The 23,709-nt window shown below is 44.0% G+C and overlaps 1 protein-coding gene across 3 annotated transcripts; it reads left to right on the plus strand.

Annotated features, from left to right (window-relative positions):
• Positions 1-23,050, plus strand: FGF5 (fibroblast growth factor 5). 3 transcript variants are annotated; one of them, XM_080797352.1, is made up of 3 exons: positions 51-565; positions 8,407-8,510; positions 21,257-22,113. In XM_080797352.1, exons 1-3 carry the CDS (start codon positions 202-204, stop codon positions 21,602-21,604), a joined length of 816 nt encoding a protein of 271 aa, XP_080653478.1. In that variant the 5' UTR covers positions 51-201; the 3' UTR covers positions 21,605-22,113. The 3 variants fall into 3 exon arrangements, with proteins under 3 accessions (XP_080653476.1, XP_080653478.1, XP_080653477.1); XM_080797350.1 differs by lacking the exon at positions 8,407-8,510 and having other exon boundaries at positions 1-565; positions 21,257-23,050; XM_080797351.1 differs by lacking the exons at positions 51-565; positions 8,407-8,510 and adding an exon at positions 18,556-19,684 and having other exon boundaries at positions 21,257-23,050.
• The last annotated feature ends 659 nt before the right edge of the window (positions 23,051-23,709 follow it).

Consider the following 23,709-nt stretch of genomic DNA (forward strand, 5'->3'; position numbering starts at 1 on the left):
GAGATCACCGGCGTATAAATATCCCCGCGGCGGCGCCGGGATCCGCTCGAGTGGCCTCTCTCCCTCCCTCCCTCTCGTCCCCGAGGCTATGTCCACCCGGGGCGGCGAGGGGAGCAGCGCCAGAGGCACGCAGCCGCGCGGGGGCCACGGAGCCCAGAAGCAGCCCTACAAGATGCACTTGGACGCCCGGCGGCTGGAAGAATGAGCCTGTCCTTCCTCCTCCTCCTCTTCCTCAGCCACCTCACCCTCAGCGCCTGGGCTCGCGGGGAGAAGCACGTCGCCGCCAAAGGGCAACCCGGACCCGCTGCCAGCGGTCGGAGCCCGGGAGGCGCCAGCAGCGGCCGGAGCAGCAGGGGCGCGACGCCTTCCTCCTCGTCCTCCGCCTCCTCCTCCTCCCCCGGGGCTCCTCCGGGCCACCGAGGCGGCGGCTCGGAGCAGAGCGGCTTCCAGTGGAGCCCCTCGGGGCGCCGCACCGGCAGCCTGTACTGCAGAGTGGGCATCGGTTTCCATCTGCAGATCTACCCGGATGGCAAAGTCAACGGCTCCCATGAAGCCAACATGTTAAGTAAGTTGCTCCCTCGCCCGGCCAAGCGCGTCCTGGGCGGGCGGCGGGGGACTCGGGCGGGACCGCGGTCGTGCCCCGGCCCGCGGGGGCACCTTCGGGAACGCCGGCTGCCGGCCCGGGCGGCCCGGGGGCGGCCGGCGGCTCGGGCGCGGATGCGTCTCTGCGGCCGCGCTCGCGCGCCCCTCTCCGGGCACCAGAAATGGCGATTCCTGCGGCCCAGGCTGCCGGCCGCGGGGCGCTCCGGACAGGCGACCTCGCTTCCCGCTTGCGGGGTCCCCGAGGAGCCCCAGCCTGTGCCTGGAGAAAAAACAAGTCCTTCTGCTCATTTGGTTTCTGTTCACCTCCCGCTTCTGCTTACCGGGCCAGCATTTTCCGAGAGGCGTCAAAGTGCTTCCCTTCTCCTTGCCCGAAACGGAACAGTTACTTTTTTTTTTTTTTTTTAAGAAGAATCAATTCACAGGCCGCCCCTCCAACGGCCACCAGGAAGCCCAGAGCAGCATATGTTATACATACATGTGTCCCGGTTTACATCCACGGCATATACATACCTGCACGTTACACACACGCACAATGTATACTGTATCCCCGGGGAGACCAGACAGCCCCTGCCGCGAAGACAGGCGTCTGGAAAGCTGGACACGTTTAGAGAAAGATAGTGACGGGCATTGGAGTGACTGACTTCAAAGTTGGGTTTAGCAACGTTCGGTGCGTTGAGACCGTGACAGCACCTTGTGAGGCGGTGGCCGGCCTTTGGTTCCCCAGGACGATTAAGGAAAAGTTCTTTATTTTGGAAGAAACTCAGAGGAGGTTCAATTCCTTACAGGTGCACAGTGTGCAAGTTTTTTGTTTTTTGTTTTTTTTAAAGCAAAGTTTTACATTCTCTTCCTGAGTTCTCTCTCTAGCCGCATCTCTTTCCTTCCGCCCGCGGGCGTTTCCCGCCCGTCACTGCTGCTCCTCGGGTTCCTCCCGCTGCCTGCAGAGCTGCGGGACAGATGACTCGGGGTGTGCACGAGCCTGGGGCGATCTCTCCGAGGCTTCTCCTCGGTAGGGCCAGATCGCTCATCCGGCAGGGGGTTAACCCAACAGCCAGACCCACAGCCGGGGCCTGCGAGATACCCAGAAGGAGCGGGAGCGTGGCCAGAAGGCTGCGCGGCGTCCGGCCCCCTGGCCGTCGAGTGTCCGCCCGGGAGCTCGCTCCCAGGTGTGCGTCACCTGCTTCGTTTCAAACCCACGATCCCCCCGGGCCACTGAGCTTCTCTAACCCCCGGAGGAGCGCGGGCGCCTCGGCGGGGCTGGCGATCTGGCTGCCGCCTGCCAAGCAGGGCCGGAGGTGTGCACGCCGGGGGCGGGGGTGCCGGCGGGCACGGCTCCCCGGGGGGTTCGGGAGGCAGGGTGCGGGAGACCCGGCGGTGCGCGCGTCCACGCCCGCCCCTGCCCCGACCCCGGAGAGCTGAGCCGTGCAGCTCCAGCGGGCCGTGGTGCGCGTGTTTCGGGGCCCTGGAGCCCCGAACCAGAGAGCGCGCTCTTCCGAGTGTGCCCGCGCGAGCCCCGGGGCCTCCCACGCGCTCCGTGCCTGTTTCTATGTTTTAAGGTTCTTCGCACCCGTATCAAACAACTCACCGTCTTGGGTCATAAAGGGCAGGTGTGTTAGGGCGAAGGGGACCCTTCCGAGATTTCAGGGGCAGGGAAAGTCGCCCTGGACTTCAGTATTTCCACTTGTCTTTCTCATTTCCCCCCACCCAACTTCCCACTTCTGATCTTTCCACCTTTCTTTTACAGGAAAACTTTTCCTGTTCTGTTCTTGTAGTTTATCCAGGAAATCAGCACCAGCGCAAGATAACTTCTGTGTTCCCAAGGGAGGACCCAAAGTTAGCATTTAACAGGCTGCTGGTTGGATCTCAGGGGGGGAAAGCATGTCTCTAGGGTGGGTTTGGATGTACTAGTGGTCTCTGAAATCCAAACTCATTCCCAATATACTCACCCTCCTCTCTTGGAAAAGACAGAGATTTTTGCAACTTAGGCCTTGCCAGAAGAGAGGTTCTAGAAAAACACAGGAAGGAACGGGAGACCAGTTCAACAAAGACTACATTCACCTAAAGGAGGAGTTGACCCATATTGCTATTAACAAGGTGCATTTTATTTTATTTTTTTAAAGATTTTATTTATTTGACAGACACAGATCACAAGCAGGCAGAGAGGCAGGCGGGGGGGGGGTGGTGGGTGGGGGGAGCAGGCTCCCCGCTGAGCAGAGAGCCCGGTGGGGGGGGGGGGCTGGATCCTGGGACTCCAGAATCAAGACCTGAGCTGAAGGCAGAGGCTTTAACCCACTGAGCCACCCAGGCACCCCAAGGTACATTTTATTTTAAAATCCACTCTGAAAAGGTACCTAGAAAGGAACAGCAATTTTCACTAAAAAAAAACCCACCTAAATAAAACTCCTTAATTTAACACTTCTCCCCATTCATTCCTGTTTGGAAGAGACTTTCAGAGTGTAGTCTATGTCTTTCATATGGCTTGCCATCATTCATTCACTCATTCATGCATGCATGCGTCCATAAAAGGCTGCCTACATCATTAGCCTTAATATTTTGATTACTTCTGGGAGTTGGGGGATTTTTTAGTTTGTTTTTGCCTTCCATAGATTTTTCTCACAGAGAAAACCATAACTTAAATATTTAAGTCCTGGTGGTTTTCTGCTTTGTGATGTTGGTGTCCAATACTACTAACTATGATTTCGCTACCACTGCCGGATGGAGAATTTATGAAAGAAGTCATGTTTAGTGGGAAAGCATGTACTTTGGAAATTTAGGATGAGCCTTTGCCCCAAAGAGCTGTGAAAGAGAAACAGAAACCTGCTAATTGTGGTCATACACTTCTTTGAAAGCAACACTTGACGGTTTCCTGACATGTACCTAGAACTAAGGCATCGGTCATGGACTGTTGGGTAGCGCACATAAGGAAATATTTGTTGTTTAAGCCTCCCAGGAGACACAGAGCTGGGACCAGAGAGGACCAGAGGACACACCTGAGTTTTACCTCATCATCTCATTTTACTGTCTGTGAGTTAGCAATGAGAGAAAACTTACATTCCTTTGGTTACAGCATAATACATGCTACTTCAGAAAACAGCCAAAACCATCAAACTGCCACATTATTCTCCTTCTCCTCCTCCTCCTCCTCCTCCTCCTCCTCCTCCTCCTCCTCCTCCTCCTCCTCCTTCTCCTTCTTCGTCGTCTTCTAACCAAAGTGCCTTCTAACAGGTCCTTTCAAACTCAGTAATTTTCTGTAATGTTTGTCAGAAGAGATGCATATAACTATCATTTGATACTAACATTTCTGAAAACTGTGACTATTTTCTAGTTTTACCATCAGAAGTATACTCTGACCATAGATTTGGAAACACAAGTTATTTAGTTAAGCACACCACTTAATATATTCTTAGCTTCTCTTACACAGTAGTTATTCTAAGTTTTGGAGACAGAAAAATAAGCCCATTCTTCATACTCTTAGTATGAAAAAATACTAGGGAAGGATTAAGAAAGATGGACAAGACAAGGCAGATGATAAAATCCACTATTGAATAGAAACAAAGGTTTTGCTTTAATTTATACGCTTCCAAGTTCAGTCTCAATGCTTCTGTTGACTTATGTTGGGCCATTGACGAACAGGCAGTCAAGTAATTATCAATTCAGGCAGCTAAAGTTGAAGACTATGTTTGCACAAAGCCAAAGTGTTCACATAAAATATGAAAATTCCAATCATATATTCTGACTGAACTGAACCCTTGGTTTTATTAATTTTTGAAAATCTAAATTCACCATCAATTTTGGGGGCATGTAGAGTCAACCTTTTACGTAGTCCCCCAAGCCTAGCTAAATCTATAGCTATATCTACTGAACAGAAAAACTCAAATGAAAGATTTCTGTTACTAATTTAATCACTGAAAACTGCTAAGTTGGGTATTTCAAGACTCAGATTTGATAATGGTACAGCATATCTGTTGCTGTGTGAATGCGAGTAGAGAAACTTCAGTTCTGAATGATTTTCTTTGAGGATTTTCAGATGAGCTGTTGAAAGCTTCTGAATACAGGTATCTGTGTCTTGTATGCCATTCACTAAGAAATGAGAAAAGGGAAAAGTTTACATGATTTTATCAATCATCATTAATAGAGTCCTGTTGTATTAAAAAAAATCTGGAGAGGACAAAGGTTGAAAAAAATCTAGACATACCTTCTCTTACTGAAATAAACTTACTTTGTAACGCATGTCTACGCTTGTAAGTAGTGGATTAGACAATGTGTGGATAAATTCTTGCCTCCTTCAATCTAGATGTCAACCCCCAAATTCCACTAAGAGAAAATAGTTTTTTTCTATGAAGCACTGCTTTTTTCTTTTGATCCTCTTACATGTTAACACCCTAGGAAAGATAACACATTGTGACTAGCACTTTAATGGGAAATAATTACCCTGCCTGAGTCCCCAAGCAGAAGGCCAGAGTTGCAGGAGAGTGAAATGCGTGTCCCTACGTGTGTGCACATGGGGTGTCCTGAGAAAGGAAACAGAGGTTGTGAGAAGGTCAAATTCAGTTTAGTGAACATCCATGGACTATCCGATCTATGAGGTATACTTGGCCTTCCACAGTTTTGCTTAGGGATACCATCTTGGCATCCATAATGTGAATTGTAAATTCTCGTAAAATTTATTATTACTGGCTCTAAAAAGAGTCAGGAAATTAGTGAAGCTGAGAAGAATTTAGTTTTAGGGAAATGTTTTCTGGGATTTACATATGTGTGATTTAATGCATGAGGGTTTAAAATATTATATAGAATTCTTTAGTGCTTTCCTGAGATTTGGTCTAGTAAAATCAATAATTGTGTGATCTCTTGGAGGTGGGGTCAGCGAGTTGAACTGCAGAATTTGCTCCAACATCCTCATAAAAAAGATCTTGTGAAATTACTGTTGAAATTACGTTGGAAATTATGATCTTAATACCGTTCTCAATATTACATCATAATTGCATTAAGATTTAGAAGATCATACCAAAGTTACCTATGTGAAAAAATAATTATTTCATCTGATCTCATCTTTATCTTTCCTGCATTCTTCATAATTTTAAATAGAATATATGCAAAAGTATATTTCAAGCTTTCAATTAAATATACTTTTTAAAAAATTATAAAATCCAGAGGTGCCTGGGTGGCTCAGTGGGTTAAAGCCTCTGCCTTCAGCTTAGGTCATGATCTCAGGGTCCTGGGATCGAGCCCCGCATCGGGCTCTCTGCTCAGCGGGGAGCCTGCTTCCCCCTCTCTCTCTCTCTGCCTACTTGTGGTCTCTGTCTGTCAAATAAATAAATAAAATCTTTAAAAAAAATAAATAATTATAAAATCCATTCATTCCCAGGCAATATATCATTTTTACACTGGCACTTGCAAGAAAAGAAACCAAGCAGTATATATAATAAAATAATAACCCTTTACATATATTATTTCATCTTCCCCGTGTAATGTGTTATGATGCAAATTTTACATAGCATATACACACAGAATGTACATAGAGTGTGTTAGGAAACAAGTGACTCAAAGTGGATTTTTCTCAAAATAGAATACCTTACTTGTCAGAAACTATAGTTTACATAGGCAAAGCTTCAAACAAATACTTACGGAGACTTTGTCTTGACCTCTGAAATGTTAGCCTGTAAACGGATACATTCAATAAGAATTCTATCACTTATGCTACCATGTATTTTTTTCATTAAAACACAGGTTTGTATTTACAAAACCAAGTAATTTTCCAAAGAATGAATAAAAACACTAACAATGTAGAACCATAAGTAAATTGGGGGAAAACATCCACCTAACTCTCCTTTTTGCCAATCCATATTGTCCCTTTGTTTCTGTCGCTCCACACGTAGCCAGTTTCTCGTGGTTCGGTGTCTCATTTTTTAACACATTTAAGCAACATTCACATTTCCCCCATCTTCCAAATATCTAAAATCCTTAAGCTGTTTTTAATATTCTGTGTGATAGAAATATAACTTCGTATCATGTTCTATTAAAGCTTTGTTAATAACATCATCACAATGTATTACATCGTGTCTTGTATCTAACCTTACAAAACATTCTGTGTGCTTCGTCACTATGTGATAAAATGGTAATGCTTCTGAATCCTTGGGTGTGCATCAGTCAAATAATTTGTACAGCAAAACCTATCAAAGAGAGCATCTTGAAAATGTTTTGAAGAAAATAACTAATGAGATGACAGTTTCTTTAGGAGTTTCTTCTTAAAAGTGAAAGTAGTCCCTTTCAAGTAGTTTTTTGTGGGTTTTTTTGTTTGTTTGTTTGTTTGTTTGTTTGTTTTGTTTTGTTTTCAAGAAATATCCACTAATAAAGGGATAGTGGTGGTTTCCTGGAAGTGTTTTGTTTACTCTGGACTAAATATGCTTATAACAAAGACAATAGTTCTTCGGCTACCCCTTTCCCCCCATGAACTTTCTGATCAAGTGTTTTTAAGAAATCAAGTTGAATAAATAAGCAGCAATATTTGCTACAATTATAGGTACTAACTCATATTGTGCAAAAAAGGGCTTAATGAAGGTATTCATATATATGTATTTCTATATGTCATATATATGTGTATCCACAATACTGCCTTTTTGGTAAATTGAATAATTTTATAAGTATTTCAAATACTGTAGGCGGAGGTAACTGTTTTTCAAAATTTCCGGTGAATTTCTCTATTCAGCAGAATATTATTGAGATATCTTACTTAGTATGTATATTCAGAATAATGTAGGTTAAAAGGTTGAGATTTTCTTCCCTTCTCCCATCCTTTCTTCTTTCCTTTCTTTCTTCCTAGGCTAGGTCCCTTCTTAGCTTTAGCGAACTATAAGATTTTGTCCTCCCCTACCAATTTTTTGGCAATTTGAGGTGGGCAGTTAACAAAAAAGCACTATGCTTTTCTCATGTTCATATAAACTATATATGAGTTTATGATAAACAGGCAGGAATTCCAATTATATGCAGACTATGAATTTCATCTTAAAATACTGTGTGAACTGTGCTATGTGATTCTCTTGACACAGTTGATGTGGACTTTCAAATTATTATAGGAGACAGAGGAACATGGACTTGATAATGCTAACTATGAAATACTAAATATAAACAGTAATGTAACAAAATACCTCATTAAATTTTTTGCCAGAAAAACCGTTTAAAATGCAGGATGTCCCAAACCATAATGCTTTAACACTCATTGAGCCAATAATCCCAAATTATTTATAATGCTTTCAACATCTTTTTATGTGTAGTCTTTAAACGAACTACTCACTGAATGATTGAATATGGTATATATTGATTTGTATAGTTATTATAATTTGAGGAGAGGGATTTATTTCATGTAAATAAGTAGAATTTGTCTCTGGCTTTCAGTATTTATATCAGTCTTGGGCCAGACTTTATGAGATTTAATATTAAAAGCAGTGTATTTTCTCTGATAGAAAACAATGGATGAGAATTAATTTGAAAAAATTTAAGATTAAGATTGAGAAGATTCTATTGGTAAACACTGTTTACTATAAGTGACCTATTTGTAAGGAAAAATAAGAATTATTAATGAACCAGAACTAAGTTTTTGAATATTAAAATTTGCTATTTTAAGTGAACACTTGCATGCTAGACTTTTCTTTTTTAACATAATTAATGTCATGAAAGATATGGATGTCAAATACTGTTTTTTTTTTAATCACAGCTATAAAGAATGAAAAGAATCTATGTAGAAATTTAATTCTACACAATGATATATAGAGGAGTCTGTGTTTTATTTTGGGATTTCTGTCATCCTAGGTATTTTGGAAATATTTGCTGTGTCTCAGGGGATTGTAGGAATACGAGGAGTTTTCAGCAACAAATTTTTAGCGATGTCAAAAAAAGGAAAACTCCACGCAAGTGTAAGTAGAACCACTTTATACTTGTTAAAGGTGTTATGGAGTTTCTACATTTGTAGAATGGAACGAAGTGATTTCCCACATTGGTAGAGGAACAATTTGCTCAGAGGACGTAATGTTTTGTTTTTTCTAAAATTATATGTACATTTAACCAAGATGTTCTTGTACATAATCATTTTTATATTTTAGTCACTTGAAAAGACAATATAGAGTCCACAAAAAATTTTTAAGGGTGAATGTATTTGAAAATAGCACTCTCAAAGTGATCGCTACTATTTATTTCTTAAAATTTGTCCAACTGAAGGGAAATATTATGGAAGTGATAATATTATATAACAACTAAAATGTACATATTTGTGGTGATTGTGTGTGCATATTTACTAGATCAGGCTCTTATACAATTTTATAAGCTATTCATGATGTCAGAAATTAGGTCTAAGTAATATAACATATTTTCACATCATTAAGTGTGGAGAAGAATCAATAATGAGAAGATTTTTTTTTTTTTTTTTTTTTTTTTTTTTTTTTTAAAGATTTTATTTATTTATTTGACAGACAGATCACAAGTAGGCAGAGAGGCAGGTAGAGAGAGAGGGAGGAAGCAGGCTCCCCGCTGAGCAGAGAGCCCGATGCGGGGCTCGATCCCAGGACGCTGGGATCATGACCTGAGCCGAAGGCAGAGGCTTTAACCCACTGAGCCACCCAGGCGCCCCAATAATGAGAAGATTTTGATCTTGCTTAGAGAAATTCAATTTATCCATTTGAGGACTCTCATTTTGTAATTTTGTTGCATCAAAAATAATAGTTAAAATTATGAAGACTAATTTTGCACTGAAAAAGTTTTTTAAGCCACTTATATATTTTACAATCAATTTATAAATTATAGATTTCTATGTTTTTTCTGAAAATGCTCACTACTTGGGAAGCATTAAAACATTGTAAAGACATTATATGTCTAGCTTGACATTATATGTCTAGCTTGGTTTTTCTACTCACAGATTTGATTTACTTGTTTTAGTATCTATGTACAGCACTTAAAAGTGATTCATGCTTTTTCTGTAGTGTACTAAGATTTGTCACAGTATATCATTTTTACAAAGCAATTATTATTTAATGTTAGTCCTTTACTTCTTATTCTCTCTAATTTTTACTAAATGAATTGGAGAAATATTGCTTTTCTGGTTTTTGAAGTATGTAGAAACTTTTAATTAAGAGTGTAATCAATTGAAACTTGAGATTTATCATTTTTACTTATAGATCTTTTAAAAATTCATTGAGAGTTTCATTTGTTTCAATGTGTAAAAATTTCAATTTTCCTTTTTCTAAAGGTGACTTGTTAATACGAGGGGGTAGCAGAATTCAAGCGATCTCTATACTTATTTGAAGATTAAATGAGATAATACATTTAAAACTTTTAAACAGCATTTGGTACATTGTAAGTGCTCAGTAAATACTAATATTATACAGTAATCTAAATATAGTAGATACTGAAACCTGTTGATTGGGATAAACAAAAACCCTTGCTAACCTCTTTAATCACTGATTATAAGAATTATAAAAAAATTTACCTACTTCATCTTGTGAGGTGAGAAAGCTATAACACAGTTTTCACAAAGCAATTGCTCTTTGATTATTTATTTACAGGGGCAAAGTTCTGCATCAGTGTGCACAAGCAGGGCATGCCATTTTGTAAAAAAAAATATTTTATTTTTAAAAATCCACATGCAGAATATTGAAGACAGTGATCAGACGCATCTGAACACAGGAACTTTTTCCCCAGTCTACTTTAAGGTTGTAAATAATCGGAACACTTTCAGAATCTAAACATCTTCATAAAGCGCAGGTCATGTAAAGAAACTTTCTCATACTGGTTTGTTTTGGGTGAGCATCTTAACTTTTCAATTGTTTCAATTTATGCTCTAGTACATGCAAAAAATAGCTAAACTTGGGCCAGCTTAAGGATAATTGCCACAGAACTCAAAGTATTACAAATGGATGCCAATTAGAAAGGTCACACCGAAAGGTGAGGATAGATGATTCCCCTGTCACATGCAAGGAACAAATTTCCAGAAATTTGACCCAAATGTCTGAGGATGGCTGGCTGAAATAATGCAGATAATGCAACAACAGCATCTGTTATTCTTTCTCATCTTGGCAGGCTGAGGTTATTTCATGGAATAATGACTTTTAAACAGTACAAAGCAAGTCTTGCTCTTGTCCCTCACCGAAGCTCTTTGATATAAAAGTCATTCTGATGACTTTGAGGGGAATTGTAGATGAAAAACTAAGCCCTGCGATTATGTGGATTCTTTTTAAATCAATTGTCCGAGCCCACTTTCTCTTATCTGAGCTTTTATTAGCGCTTTTTCTTTAGATGGAAACCTAATTAAATTATGAAGTGATTTATTTTTAAGGAAGTTGAATTCAGAAGTAGTATTAATCCTAGCAATTATCAGTTTTATGCCCAGATGGTTTCTTTCTTGTTTTCTTCTAGTTAAACACATTGAAAAATTGTTCTCGTAACTTTAGATATAATTATTTGATTTAGTTTTGATTTGCACAAAATTGCATTGTCACAGAAAAAGCTAAAAACCTTTACATTTTAAGATTAAATGTGTAATTTGTGAGCTGCTTTAAATTAATAACTGCGCAGAGACATTTAAAGAGAACTTTATAATCATTTTGCCATGTATATATGCATATGTATGAAAATCATGTTGCACATCTTAAACTTATACAATGTTATATGTCAATTATATCTCAACAAAACTGGAAAAAATTTAAAATTAATAGAGTACTTTCAGAGTTTTATCTATAAAGTAAATATGAACCAAAAATGCAAAGCATGCATATAATTCTGGAGAAAGTAATTCCCATATTGTATTGAGAAATATTCATGAATAATTGTAGATGTTCAACTTATTTTTTACAGTAACAATTAGGATATTAGGAATGAGTTGCAGGCACAGACAATGTATTTGGACAGTTCTTGAAAAACTCTTTCACTCCCATTGTCTCATTACATGATTTGGGGAGGAAGGAGTCTTAGAGATGTTAAATCTTTTCCCAAGTTAACAAGTGATTGAACCAGAACCATCCTTTTAGAACTCTCTTGCTCTATAAGCGCTATAATGCTTTGTAGGTAAAAGTTAGTTGAAAGAAGATGTTGAGTTTTGTTTGGAAACAATTTCATTGTTTTCCCCATATTGTTTTATAGGAATTAATAATATTTTCATATTACATGATATTACATATTACATGATATTACATGACAAAGAATAAATATCGTGGTGCATCCTTACAATATTTTGCTTGTGCTGTGCACCCCCTTCCCCAATTCTGTTTGGATTCTTTTTCCCCATCTATATCTGTGTCTCTAGTACTCGACTTAAAGTCTAGAGAAGCAGAGGGGATGTGGTCCCCGCAGAACTTACCACAGAATTTCACACATGCTGGTCACTCAGCGTGATGATGTGTTGCACAGGAGACGCCTCTCAAGATGAATTTTCAAAGCAGAAGTGAGCTCTGCTTTGTTCATTGAAGTTTTTTCATTTAGAAAATGCTCCCGTATCGGCGACACAAAGATGGCAGACAGAAAAAAGAGCCCGGCATGGGTCACACCTCGGCAACATTTGTGCTGATGTTTTTCTTGTGCTAAGTTTGTTAATTCGGTAAGAGAAATTTTCTCTTGGCGCCAAGTATGCAGGTGAACGAGTGCACGAAGACGTGCACACGGAGATGACTGAAGTTCAAACAAAATTTCTCTAGAATATTCCAAGCTCGGGTGCAGCCCGCTCCCTACTGTGCAGGTGTTCTCAGCGTTCTGTGCAAGGATGAAGGCGTCTGGCCTTCCCCGTGTCAAGGCGTGCTGGGCAACATTGCGGCGGGAGCCGATGTCTGCCTCCCAAGAGCCGTGAGGGTTAGTCAGACAGAGCCTTCGCTGTCCCCACAGAGAGCCCTTCTGGGTTTGTCTGCGGTGGGGCCAGATGTAGGAGCGAGAGACCTTGAGTGCGGGGGTTACCGATACAGTTAGATTGTGTCATTCTAGTTGAATCAAACCTAGTCATTTTACCTAATCGTTTTCTTCCTTGGTTTTATCAGCTGTAAACGGAGGAAAACTAAAGTAACCATCTATCGTGATAGTTGAGCAGTTTAAATGAGATAATACATATGAAAGATCTAGAATAGCACCTGGGGAAAAAATAAATAAATTCAGCATTTGTTTTTTAAAGACTTTTTGAAATTTGAGAGTGGGAAAGAATGTGGGTACACTAGCAGGGGGAAGGGGGAGAGTTAAAGGGAGAAGCAGACTCTGGGTTGAGCAGGGACGCCCAAGCAGCCTCCACCCCAGGACCCTGGGATCATGACCTGAGCCAAAGGCAGACACTTAACCGACTGAGCCATCCAGGCGCCCAGTGTTCACCATTTAATTTAAGAAAGATCTTCCTTAACTTGCTCTGAGGCAGCTGTGTGATGATCCTGTCTCCTTTCTCAGGAGAAGACTTCCTGATTTTGGGGTCAGGCAGCTGTGACCCTTCAGATATTTAGACCAGCCTCAATCCTATTTATCACTGACTCTTTTTTCCTTTAGGTCCAGATTTTTTGTGTCCACAGGAGCCCCTTATCTCCAGAGTTTTCCTTTTTTTCAAAGAACCTAATTTGAAAGCAAAATTCTCAGGCTCAAGCTCTTAAGAGGCGAGGATTTCTTACGATCATAATCTCATAATTCTTTTAGAGCCCTGTTGCATCTTGTCTTTTCCCTAAAGAAAACGGAAATCCTAGAAAAGATGGTTATCATGTTTTTTTCAGCCTTTTCATAAAATCTGCAAGATAGCATGTTGTCTATTGGAGAAAAAACATTTTAGCTTACTTTAAAGGTCCAGAGAGAAGCATGTGGTAGCATTATTTTTGTTTCTCAGGGTTTTAGGGGATCATGTTTGGAAGGAAAGCTAATTGCAGAGTTTACGAAACAGGCATGGAATGTGTGCTTGATCAGCCCTAAGCAAGGACTAGAACGTCTTCCTTCCCTGGTTGCGGAGGGTGCCAGCTGGCCGGCCCGGGGTGGGCGTCGGGAGTGGACTTCCTGCGCTGGGGGCAGTGTGAGGAGGAGTCAGCAGCCCCAGGAGCTCGGCGTGTTTACTGAAAGGGGGAATGGAGGCTTGAGCAATAGTTACCACCATCATAAAAAAAAAACAAAAAACAACAACCTATTAAGCACTCCACTCTCCCAGCCCAGACCTCGAGCTCTCCAAAGGCATTTGACTAGAAACTCCCCTTGCCCTCTAAGGGCTTTCAGCTTACATAGTAAAACCAAATGTCAGTAATTCGGGCTCAAAAATGGGCTCCGGGCTTGGCCTTTGCAGTAAATGCCAGTTTCCCTCAAATTCACACTCTGGAACTGGCTGGAGAGCCCGTTTTATCGAGGAAATCTGGGTGTGATGAGTGGACTTACAGCGTCAGCGCCATTTCAGCCCAAAGCTGGAGACGGTGCTCTGTTTCGCCAGTGGTTTGGAGAATGGCATTGTTTCTCATCCGTATTTTAACACGGAGCAACTTCAAGACAGGTAGGACTAGACGGACGTCTAGGAGATGCCCTGGGGTTTGTGTGGTGTGAAGGAGCTGGAACCGAGGCGTCGGGAGCTTGAAGTCACAGGCGCCTACCCCCGCGCTTGGTAAACGTGGGGCTTTACAGAATTGTTTCCTTTCCTTCTCTGGCCAGAGGATTAGATAAGAGCATCCTGCTGGTCATGGGATATTGTGAGGGAGAAACAAGAGATGTAAATTCCCCTGGCACATAGGAGCCCTCAGCAGACCGGCTTTTTGAGTTATTGAGAGCATCAGAGAGAAAATTCTTACCTCCCCTGCGTCAGGTCACACGGGATGCTGGTTAATGACGTAATTCCAGGGTCTCACCTTAGACTTACTAAAATACGACCTCTGCATATAGGGCCTGGGGAATCTGTATTTTGAACTGGCTTCCGGAATAATTTTAGGTCAATTCGTAAAATTTGGAGGGGGAGAAATCCGGTGGTTGTTTTTCTTCATTACGTTATGTCAGGTTGGTTTATTATTATTTTTTTAAAGTATTTATTTATTTATTTGACAGACAGAGGTCACAAGTAGGCAGAGGCAGGTGGGGGGGGCAGGCTCCCTGCAGAGCAGAGAGCCCAATGTGGGGCTCAATCCCAGGACCATAGATCATGGCCTGAGCTAAAGGCAGATGCTTAACGACTGAGCCAACCAGGCGCCCCATGTTGGTTTATTATTAAATCCAACTTACATATTCCCTTGGTCACTCAGGATGAAGAACAGAGATACAGAATGGACAGATGGTCAGTGCCAAGCAGGAAGCAGGCTATGCCCTGGAGATAGCATAGTGTGGCTGCAACTGACCTCTGGGAAACCTTTGTAGTGAAGAGTAAAAGCCGGCCCTCTGGGTGAATGCCGCCCTGTGCTGGGGTACTCTGCGTGGAAGCAGTTGGAACAGGGTCTGCTTTTTGCCTTTAATCACCACCAAAGGGGGGGCGCCTTTGGTCAGGGAACATTCAGCACAACCACCCAAGACAGCCTAGGCAAAGGGCACCTGGCCGGGGCAGCCCCATCAGTGGGAACAGGGGTGGGACCCAAGAAGCGCTAACAGGAGATGGGGAACCAGGCGCAGGGAGACAAGCAGTAAGGGAACTTTGCTTGAAGTACAATTTGGTTTATAATTGTTTTTATTACAGTCTATAATAATGTTTTAATTATTTAATAATATAAATTGGCTGTAGCCCACAATAACATTCTAATTATTTGTATTTGGTTAATCATTCCTTCACAAGTTTTTTCAAAAGAGGGAGGCAAATCAAAGAAAACAAAGCAAAATAAAGAACTAAAATTGAGGGGTGCCTGGGTGGCTCAGTGGGTTAAAGCCTCTGCTTTTGGCTCAGGTCATGATCTCAGGGTCCTGGGATCGAGCCCCGCATCGGTCTCTCTGCTCAGCAGGGAGCCTGCTTCCCCGCCCCCACCCTGCCTGCCTCTCTGCCTGCTTGTGATCTCTGTCAAATAAATAAATAAAATCTTAAAAAACAAAAGAACTAAAATTGATTAACTACCCCATGAACTGCAAGGATTGTACCAGAGTAGGTCCAGATTCACCCTCCTCCGTCCCCTTTCTGCATGCTACATACGTGTTTCTGCTGTGTGAAGGGAGGATGGCCAGCTCGTTCACGGCGACGTCCTCCATCATCACACACCAGGATATTTACGAAGGAACGAAACTATGTTAAGAGGTTTTAGAAAGCTTTTAAAAAATAATGTTTCAGAAAGAATTTTCTGTTTGGCTTACTTGACCCTCAGATTTCAATTAAGCGGAATTAGTCTTTTCTAAAATATCCAGTTCATCAAAGTTTTACTTTCTTTGAACTGAATTTGACCTTTCTTCTAAACATCCGTTGTGTGTTCTCACTGGGAAGAGGTGAGTAGAAGCGAGGCGCGGAGTCCTTCTAACCCAAAGTTTCTTGTTTTCCTTCACGGCACTCTTGCTCTTCCTCTGAAGAATGAGGCTATACAAGCAAAAAAAGCTTCATTTGTTCAAGTTTCATTTGTTTTTGTCCATGAGGACTATATTAAATTGCATTTGGACTGTACGAAGTTACATAAAAATTAGCCGAACATTTCATTTTAATTTTACAATTATGATTTGTTGAATGTAATGTGTTTTTACACTTGCAAGATCAGGGAGAAATTAAGGAGAAAAACATAATTTAATTCAACAAAGAGCGCGGACAGGACCTTGTCGGTTTTGTTTTTCATTGGATAAGTGGCAACTAGCAGAGTGCCTGACATGTGATACATAGTCAGGAAGCATCTATTGAGTAGACCCGTAAAAATGAATTTTTTCAAAGATATGGATTCTTTAGGACCATTTTAGTGTTCGGTTTTGCGATGGCCGGTGGTGCTAGCCCAGTGCGGCCATGGGGGTCCTGAGTTCAGTAGCTTATCTGAAATTTCATTCACCTCTCTACTTCACACCCGCACTATAGAAAAAGTTTTTCTGGCAACTTCACTTTATCTAGGAAAATAATGTAGTTCTATTATTGAAAAAATATGTGTTTTGCCAAAGGACTTCCTATAATTCAAAGGAGATTTAAAAAATTAAAAATAGCCTGGAAAACTTACCATCCGAAATTGTGTAATGGTAAGTGCATACGTATTGTATATACGTATATATGCGTATTGCTTACTTACCCGTATGGCTTACTGAGTCTCTGCTATAAAAACGGTTCGTGCATGACATGAGGGACGGAAGTTAGGGTTAGGGCCACCGTCGTTTCTCAACAAGGCCAGGCGTCGTGCTCCTCAAGAAGAAACTAGATCTCCTGATGAAAAAATTCACTGAAAAGTTTGTTTCAGACGGTTCTGTCCCATTGCAGCTGGAAGACTTTTTAAGACAAAACATGAATTTAGAAGTCCATTGAGGAAGCCAAAACAGTCTGACTGCCTTCACGCCTGTTCTCATGTGGGAGCTGGAAAGGCTGTGGGACATCCCATAGTGCGTGGGTCCTCAGGTTTGGGGCACCTCTGCCCCCGGGGACAGTCAGTGACCCTTGGAAAATCTAGAGCCCAAAGAGCGTTCTTTCCTCTTAGGAGCTGAAGAACATGAATCCTAAGGAAGGAAAGAGGAGGTTTTAGGAAGGACAATTTGAGCAGGTGGGATCGGGGGGCTTTCACCCGTATGAGGGCTCTAAGAGGGATCGCTGTAAGTTAAGTTCACCGCGGGTGTGTGTGTGTGTGTGTGTGTGTGTGTGTGTGTCGGGAAAGGAAAGTTTAAATACTGCAGTACACTTAAAAAAAAAAAGTCAAAATTGAACAAAGTAATCACTGCTATCCTTTTTCGGGAAAATGGATTTTTGTCAAACGTGAGTAAAGTCAGGTCAAGGTATAATGTATATATTTTTAAAAATGTTTTCAAGCACGTTTGAAGAAAAAAATGTGAGGCAGGGTAAATATACCCTCTCCTCTCTTTGATGAAGCCCCATATGCCTTTCTAAAATGTGTATCCTTCTATGCAGCAGAAAACATTACAGATGGTATAGCTTTTATTTTAAAATAAAACTTTAGGATTATCACATGAAATGCGACAGCATTTAAGCCCTTTTAAAAGCCAAGCTATTAAAAAAAAATCTACATTGACTTGTAAGAAAGTCTTTTTAATACAAAATAGGAACAGTAAGTGCGTCCTGTTGTACAGAGACGTCAGCACCGTGCCCTTGGCCTAGACGTGGGCTGGTAGGGGTGTCCGGGTGAGAGGAACGCCATCGGTGGTGGTTCTTGAAAACACCCACTTCCAGCTGCTGTAACTTCCTGGCCTTCAAATAAAGAGCCTTATTGACTGAACTATGCTTGAATGTCAGCAACTTGGGCCACTGTCATGCGGAGCGTCGGTGTGCCGCTGGAAGCTGTCGGAAGCACCTGAAACCGGTTGTCTTCCAGTAGCGTCAGTACTTTGCACAAGCCCCAAAATTCGTGTGACCACCAAGAGTAGATCTCCGTAGATTGAATTGCAGTGTTCTGACTTTCAGATGCTGAGAGAAAAGCATGGCATTATTAGAAAAAGCAAGAAAAAAAAAAAAGAACTCTTAATTCCAGTATAGTACTTCTTGGTCTGGTATGAAAGGATATCTCACATATATTTCATGTTTTTCTCTACAGACATCAGCATATTTGGTGCTCACAAACCTAGGAACTCTAGATAATGGGGCTCCCCGCCACTGTGAAACCGGGTGGTCTAGTCTAGGATAGGAATCCTTATACTTTTGGACTTTTGGCCTCTTTTGCATTTGAGGAAAGCCACCCATCTTTTCCCTAGAAAGATATTTTGGTGCTCCCAATAGCCCTAGGGATAAGGATTGTGGGTAAGGAGCCTAAAGCTTGCCCTCGATGGGCAAGATTGACATTGGATTGCGGATCTGACTCTGGGTTCATGCTTTTGCCCCATACATTTTCCTTTAATTCCTCAACAGAATCTTCTGTTAACAGTGAATTGTTTAAGTGAAAATTTCAAAGTAATTTAAAAACAGTAACAATTTAAATATCTTAAGAGTTCCTGTCATTTTTATAAACATCGGTATTATTTCACTAAGTACGCAGTAAACAAGGCCATCAGCAGGACGAGGGCGGCAAACGACGTGTCTTCCGAGCTCTTCCTGGCCAGCTGTGTCAGCCTGACCTCCTCTTCTTCTACCACACACCCCAGTGTGGAAGTCACTACCTACGGGAGGGTCTTGCTGACCTGTGGACACACGGTTTCCCCTCTGAGAACGCTTTCGCATGTCACCTGCCTTACTAATATCTCGTTGTGCTTGAAGACTCAGCTCAAAGTCATCTTTTCTAGGAAGACTTCGCTGCCCTCTGCCTGGCCACCTCCAGCCTCTTGGATCCCTTCCTCTATGCTATCATTGTACCCTCTGCAGAGCGTGGTCATAAGTCCCGCTATCGAGCCGCACCGTGATGGACACTTACTTGTCTGCTTTTTCCACTATTCTGGGAACATTTCAAGGGCAGACATTGTGTGTGTGTGTCAGTGTGTGTCTGTGTCTGGAGAGGGAGAGAGAGATCTGGATGAAGTATTGCTAATGACTCCAAAAGTAATTTTTTCTTCTTGGCATCGAATATTCTCCCCTGTATCACTGTGTGAAGATATATTTTTTCCTGAAGAACTCTAACACATGCAATATTAATAGGGCCATATGCTACCCCTCTCTCAGCACCATGAATCACACTGATAACATTGAAAAATGCATCCTTGTTTCAAAGGAATAATATGACCCCATTTCTCTGAGCATGGATTCATGTTTTACCAGGCAGTTGTTCCTTAGTAATTCAGTTCTGTTTATTTTCTTCATGGCGTGAGAGGGGGAACAAGAACTTAAAATTCTATAAGCCAACTTTTCCACTGCCAATCTCCAAGTAGTTTAAAAGCCGTAGCAGAATTTCGATATACTAAGAGTTCCTGTTATCCTTTTTGTGTGCCTTGATACTGTTTTTCTTTTTCTTTTTATTTATTTATTTATTTTTTTTTATTTGATACTGTTTCACTAAGCACATGGTCAACGGCAGTCCGCATTACAAAACTGGATCAAGTAGGAAGGTAGAAACGAGAAGCAGCCGCTTAGAGCAACCTTTTACAAGAAGCGGTGGGTCTTTCCGGGGGAGGTGGGCGAGGCCTCCCGTCCGGGGTTCTGGGTTTTCTCCGCAGGGCGAGGCCTCCCGTCCGGGGTTCTGGGTTTTCTCCGCAGGGCGAGGCCTCCCGTCCGGGGTTCTGGGTTTTCTCCGCAGGGCGAGGCCTCCCGTCCGGGGTTCTGGGTTTTCTCCGCAGGGCGAGGCCTCCCGTCCGGGGTTCTGGGTTTTCTCCGCAGGGCGAGGCCTCCCGTCCGGGGTTCTGGGTTTTCTCCGCAGGGCGAGGCCTCCCGTCCCGTCCGGGGTTCTGGGTTTTCCCCGCAGGGCGAGGCCTCCCGTCCGGGGTTCTGGGTTTTCTCCGCAGGGCGAGGCCTCCCGTCCGGGGTTCTGGGTTTTCTCCGCAGGGCGAGGCCTCCCGTCCGGGGTTCTGGGTTTTCCCCGCAGGGCGAGGCCTCCCGTCCGGGGTTCTGGGTTTTCTCCGCAGGGCGAGGCCTCCCGTCCCGTCCGGGGTTCTGGGTTTTCCCCGCAGGGCGAGGCCTCCCGTCCGGGGTTCTGGGTTTTCTCCGCAGGGCGAGGCCTCCCGTCCCGTCCGGGGTTCTGGGTTTTCTCCGCAGGGCGAGGCCTCCCGTCCGGGGTTCTGGGTTTTCCCCGCAGGGCGAGGCCTCCCGTCCGGGGTTCTGGGTTTTCTCCGCAGGGCGAGGCCTCCCGTCCGGGGTTCTGGGTTTTCCCCGCAGGGCGAGGCCTCCCGTCCGGGGTTCTGGGTTTTCTCCGCAGGGCGAGGCCTCCCGTCCCGTCCGGGGTTCTGGGTTTTCTCCGCAGGGCGAGGCCTCCCGTCCCGTCCGGGGTTCTGGGTTTTCTCCGCAGGGCGAGGCCTCCCGTCCGGGGTTCTGGGTTTTCTCCGCAGGGCGAGGCCTCCCGTCCGGGGTTCTGGGTTTTCTCCGCAGGGCGAGGCCTCCCGTCCGGGGTTCTGGGTTTTCCCCGCAGGGCGAGGCCTCCCGTCCGGGGTTCTGGGTTTTCTCCGCAGGGCGAGGCCTCCCGTCCCGTCCGGGGTTCTGGGTTTTCCCCGCAGGGCGAGGCCTCCCGTCCGGGGTTCTGGGTTTTCTCCGCAGGGCGAGGCCTCCCGTCCCGTCCGGGGTTCTGGGTTTTCTCCGCAGGGCGAGGCCTCCCGTCCGGGGTTCTGGGTTTTCCCCGCAGGGCGAGGCCTCCCGTCCGGGGTTCTGGGTTTTCTCCGCAGGGCGAGGCCTCCCGTCCGGGGTTCTGGGTTTTCCCCGCAGGGCGAGGCCTCCCGTCCGGGGTTCTGGGTTTTCTCCGCAGGGCGAGGCCTCCCGTCCCGTCCGGGGTTCTGGGTTTTCTCCGCAGGGCGAGGCCTCCCGTCCCGTCCGGGGTTCTGGGTTTTCTCCGCAGGGCGAGGCCTCCCGTCCGGGGTTCTGGGTTTTCTCCGCAGGGCGAGGCCTCCCGTCCGGGGTTCTGGGTTTTCTCCGCAGGGCGAGGCCTCCCGTCCGGGGTTCTGGGTTTTCCCCGCGGGCCAGGCCTCCCCTTCTCGCGCGCTGGAGGCGGTGTGACTGCCCGAGTGTCTTCTCTCCCCCCAGGCCCGGTTCACAGACGACTGCAAGTTCAGGGAGCGGTTTCAGGAGAACAGCTACAACACCTACGCCTCGGCGACCCACCGCACGGAGCCCGCGGGCCGGGAGTGGTACGTGGCGCTCAACAAGCGAGGGAAGGCGAAGCGCGGCTGCAGCCCGCGGGCCCGACCCCAGCACGTCTCCACGCACTTCCTGCCCCGGTTCGAGCCGCTGCCGCAGCCCGAGCTGTCGTTCACGGTCACCGTCCCCGAGAAGAGGCGGCCCCCCGGCCCCGTGCGGCCGCGCGTGCCCGTGTCGGCCCCTCGGAAGCGCCCCGACGCCGTCAAGTACAGACTCAAGTTCCGCTTCGGGTGACCTTGGCCTTGGCCTCTCCGAGGCCCTCCCGCGTCCGGGCTGTCCCGGCCGCCCCGAGGAAGGAGGACGACGGGGTCCGGCGCGGCTGTCCGGTCCCGCGGCCAGGCCACGGGTCGGTGCGACCCGACAGACGTCCCCTGAGACGCGCCGGGCCGGAATTCTTCGCGCGAAGCGGGGACCCGGGCTGCGGCTCCCAAGACGCGACAGCCCTTGGCCCTGTGCCCCGCGGCACCCGGGGTGTCCTGGACGCTCGACAGCGCGGACCTCGCGCTCCTCGGGCTTGGACAGACCGACCTGAAAGAACAAGAACACACACGATGCGTTTTTATTTTTGGTTTCCAAAGAATATTTTGATGCAGATGAAATATTTTTATGAACTTTTGTTTTTGTTTTTTGGGTTTTTTTTTAAAGGACCTCTGCATGGAGCCTATTTTCTTACTTTTTTAATTAATATGACATAACCATTTGAATACAGTTTATGAATATAAATGTGTTTATAGCCCATTTGGAAATGTGGATTTTTTCATTTTTCTTACTCATTGCACTTTTGATTTTTATTATTATTATTATTATTATTTTTTACCATACCTCAGATAATGTAAGTTTAGTTCTTCATCTTAAAATGCTTCAATTCTCTTCAACGGCACCAAAGATTCAGCTTAGATCTGTGTGTGTGTGTGTGTGTGTGTGTGCATGTGTGCGTGTGTGTGAATTCGTGGCAGTATGTGGAATCCTGCCCTTTAGGTGTCTGGGCTATCATGGGCCGGGACTAAGGAGAAAATAGAAGGATTTGTGGATGGAGTTATACATTGGAGAGAAGGAAGAGAATTCAAGGCACGGGTACACTACGTCTGCAGGATTTACTAGGATCTCATTCTGCCGTGCCTTCATTTCTCTTTTTATCTACCCCTCCTGCCCTCATTCTTGAACAGCTGGAGGAATACATTTTATTCTGTCCGTCAAGCACACACTATGAAACCAGAGTGCTTTAAAATACCTCTTGTGTGACCCTCTGCTATCCCCACTGTACAGAGCCACAGGGAGCAACCCACTTAGCAGAAGGACACGGAGACCAGAAGGAGATGAATCGTGTAACAGCCATGCACGTCGAGTGCCGTTGTCAAAAATATTCTTATTACTCAGCCTAATGCCCTTTGAGTTTGCTCTCCTGAAGGTAACCATTCCAGTGAATAGATGGCCCTCTAGAATAGATACTTTCTGATGTAGATTTTTAGAAAGCTGGCCATGCCCTGTGGGAAATTTAGGGCTGGGAACTTGGTAATTGAAAATGGCACTTGACTCTTAACCCGGACACTGAATGCTGGGCATGAATCACAGAAAATTTAACATAAGAGAATTTACATAATTTATATGTTTTCTTGGGAAATCATTTCTATGGAGTTCTATAAAATGTGTTTATATTCAGAAATGTGCCAATAAAAAAGGTACAGCTAAAGCTTAAAAGTATGTCTTTCATAGGAAGAGCAAAAGAGTTCACAGAAAGCCTGTGTCTGATAGTTAAGCATGCTTCTTTTCTTTTAAAGGATGCTGGCGAATTTTTTTAAGGTATGGTTTATTTTGGTGCACAAATGCAAAGTAGAAATTTATCACAATTGAACTTACTACTACTTAAGCAGTTTGCTTTTTTTTAAAATGGAAACAAAGTATACACATATTAATATATGAAATCACCCATCGACAAAAACATCATGCCTGTACTCTAGTATTGTGTTTTATTATAAAGCCAATAATGCAAATATTGTTTGCATCCAATACATGATTTTTAAAAATACAAAATGAAATACTACAAAAACTTTCTTTAATTTATACATTATAATTCTCTTGAGTTAAACGAAACAAGACTTTGGAGATAAAATATGTCCAACTCTCATCCAACTGGCATATCACCTTATATGCCCAGTAGAAAACTGAAAATAACCCTTCGGTTTATTCTAATATATTGTTCAGAATTGTGCACCGTGTATCAAGTTCTTAGTACACATGAAAAATTAGAGTTGTAAAACAGAACTGTAGACACATGTTCCTAAACGGGCAAGGAAAAGATGATATTAATGATGATTAACAACATACTGAATTGACACATA

This window comes from Martes martes (genome assembly GCF_963455335.1).
Source record: "Martes martes genome assembly, chromosome: 2".
Lineage (NCBI taxonomy): Eukaryota > Metazoa > Chordata > Mammalia > Carnivora > Mustelidae > Martes > Martes martes.